The sequence below is a fragment of the Vigna unguiculata genome, chromosome 3, assembly GCF_037176805.1.
Source record: "Vigna unguiculata cultivar grain cowpea cultivar isolate G323 ecotype 2 chromosome 3, ASM3717680v1, whole genome shotgun sequence".
NCBI classification, from domain to species: Eukaryota; Viridiplantae; Streptophyta; class Magnoliopsida; order Fabales; family Fabaceae; genus Vigna; species Vigna unguiculata.
This window is the reverse complement of record NC_140794.1, coordinates 61009789-61011510: the sequence shown is the minus strand read 5'-3', so window position 1 is coordinate 61011510 and position 1722 is coordinate 61009789. Positions and strand designations below refer to the sequence as shown.

Sequence of the window (1722 nt, the reverse complement as noted above, 5' to 3'; positions counted from 1 at the left end):
TTTTGTAAAATTATCCCACGCGAGGCAGAGATATATGAAGGAGAAAAACAGAAAGTTACAAGCAACTGCATCCGTGTTAGGATCCTCCATCAATAAAAACCACACAGTTCTTTCTTTACATTCAAAGTGAACACAAAATAATTGTTCTACGGAGAAAGAGAAAAAGTAGTTGTATATGTACAAGAAAAATTACTTGAATCTGGCGAGAAATGGATGTGTTGAGCAGAAATTAATGTGGAGAGGGGGCAGAAGAAGATTATCCAAAAATATGAATAAAATCCTCTTCACGATTCACAAGGCACTAAACCCTGTGTCCAATCACCTCATCGAAGAGAGCAACCGTGAGGGTTTGTGGTGGACCCTCCCGCAGCAGCTTCTACACTAGTTGTTATAAAAGAGGAAAGAGAGAAGCATAATCACAGAATATTCAGTCTTTTGAGTCACAGAAAAACCAAAATCAACAAGAGTAGGCCAATCGCTGGGCCACACGATCCCTGAGAATTCCATTATACAGAGCAACCCTGTTCGTGGGCATTTCTCCATTCTTCATATCCTCGTTGGAACTCTTCAGAACCTTCTTCGATCGCGATATTCGGTTCCTGAACTCTTGTCCGTCTCTGCAGGACTCAACCACGTCCTCCGCGAAGTGCACGCGTTTCATCTTCTTCTTCTTGCTCTTCTTCCCAGCTGCACAAGAACAACCCCACAACAACTGTGTCAGCAAAATATAGCAGTGCAAAAACAAAAGACAGGTTCTTGGGCGTGTGTTTGTGAATGTGTTAGCGTGGAGAAACAGAGTGGAGGCGGGGACCCACCGTTGGATATGCAAGATCGCAGAACCGGCGGCGAAGAAGGCGGGATTTGGTGAAGGGCGAACTGGGGAGGCGGAAAAGATTTCTGCAGGCGGAGAGCGAGGAGGATGACTGTGCCGGAGACGGCCATGGCGGTGGCGACCGCCACCCCTTGCGCGCTTATCATCGAACACATGGGTGAAAGAAAGAAAAGAGAAGTTTTTTGGGTTGTGATGAATGAATGGGTTGTTGTGAAGAAGTGGAGAATGATGAATGCGAAGTTTTTGTGTGTGGGGATGACCAATTTTATATAGTAATGGGTGAAGTATAAGTGCAGCAGCAGTTGCCAGCGATAATTACTATAATATAATAATAATATTGTCTTAATAATATTTTAAACAAAATAAAATAAATGCAACACAACACTATTTATTAATATTAAAGAATGACTTCAGAGATGAGGTAGACGGGGAATACTACGCCCTGTTGCTGGTATTTTATATCTTTACTGTCGCATTAATATTTTTATAAAATTTAAGGTGATTGATTAATTAGTAACGATGTTCATACAAGAATATTTGATAAAAATTTGTTCTTAAAGCTTGTGAAAATAAGGATTGTGTGATTTGATTTTGAAGGAAGAAGGAAAGACAATAGGATAGGATGTGGTTTTGCAAATTGCAACCCAATGATGTGATGCACAGTAATACCCACAGTACTGAGTGGCGCGTGGCTTGCACACTCCTTTTAGAAATGGATAATAAGCTACATTGTAATTATTGGATGTGAGAATAAAAGACCACTGAAGATTCCTTTCACAATGGATAAATTGTCTCAGCTTCATTATTAACATCTAATTTAATTTGACAGATCCCAGATTTTTGTCTCTGTTTCATTTTTAAAACCCTAACTATTTAAATTGTCTGACATT

The 1722-nt window shown here is 40.1% G+C and overlaps 1 protein-coding gene across 1 annotated transcript; it reads right to left on the bottom strand.

The window, feature by feature from the left end:
• LOC114179540 (uncharacterized) lies at nt 1-1088 on the bottom strand. Its single transcript, XM_028065910.2, has 2 exons — nt 816-1088; nt 1-687 (listed from the first exon to the last, which is right to left on the bottom strand). Exons 1-2 carry the CDS (start codon nt 985-987, stop codon nt 458-460), a joined length of 402 nt encoding a protein of 133 aa, XP_027921711.1. The 5' UTR covers nt 988-1088; the 3' UTR covers nt 1-457.
• Between the last annotated feature and the right edge of the window lie 634 nt (nt 1089-1722).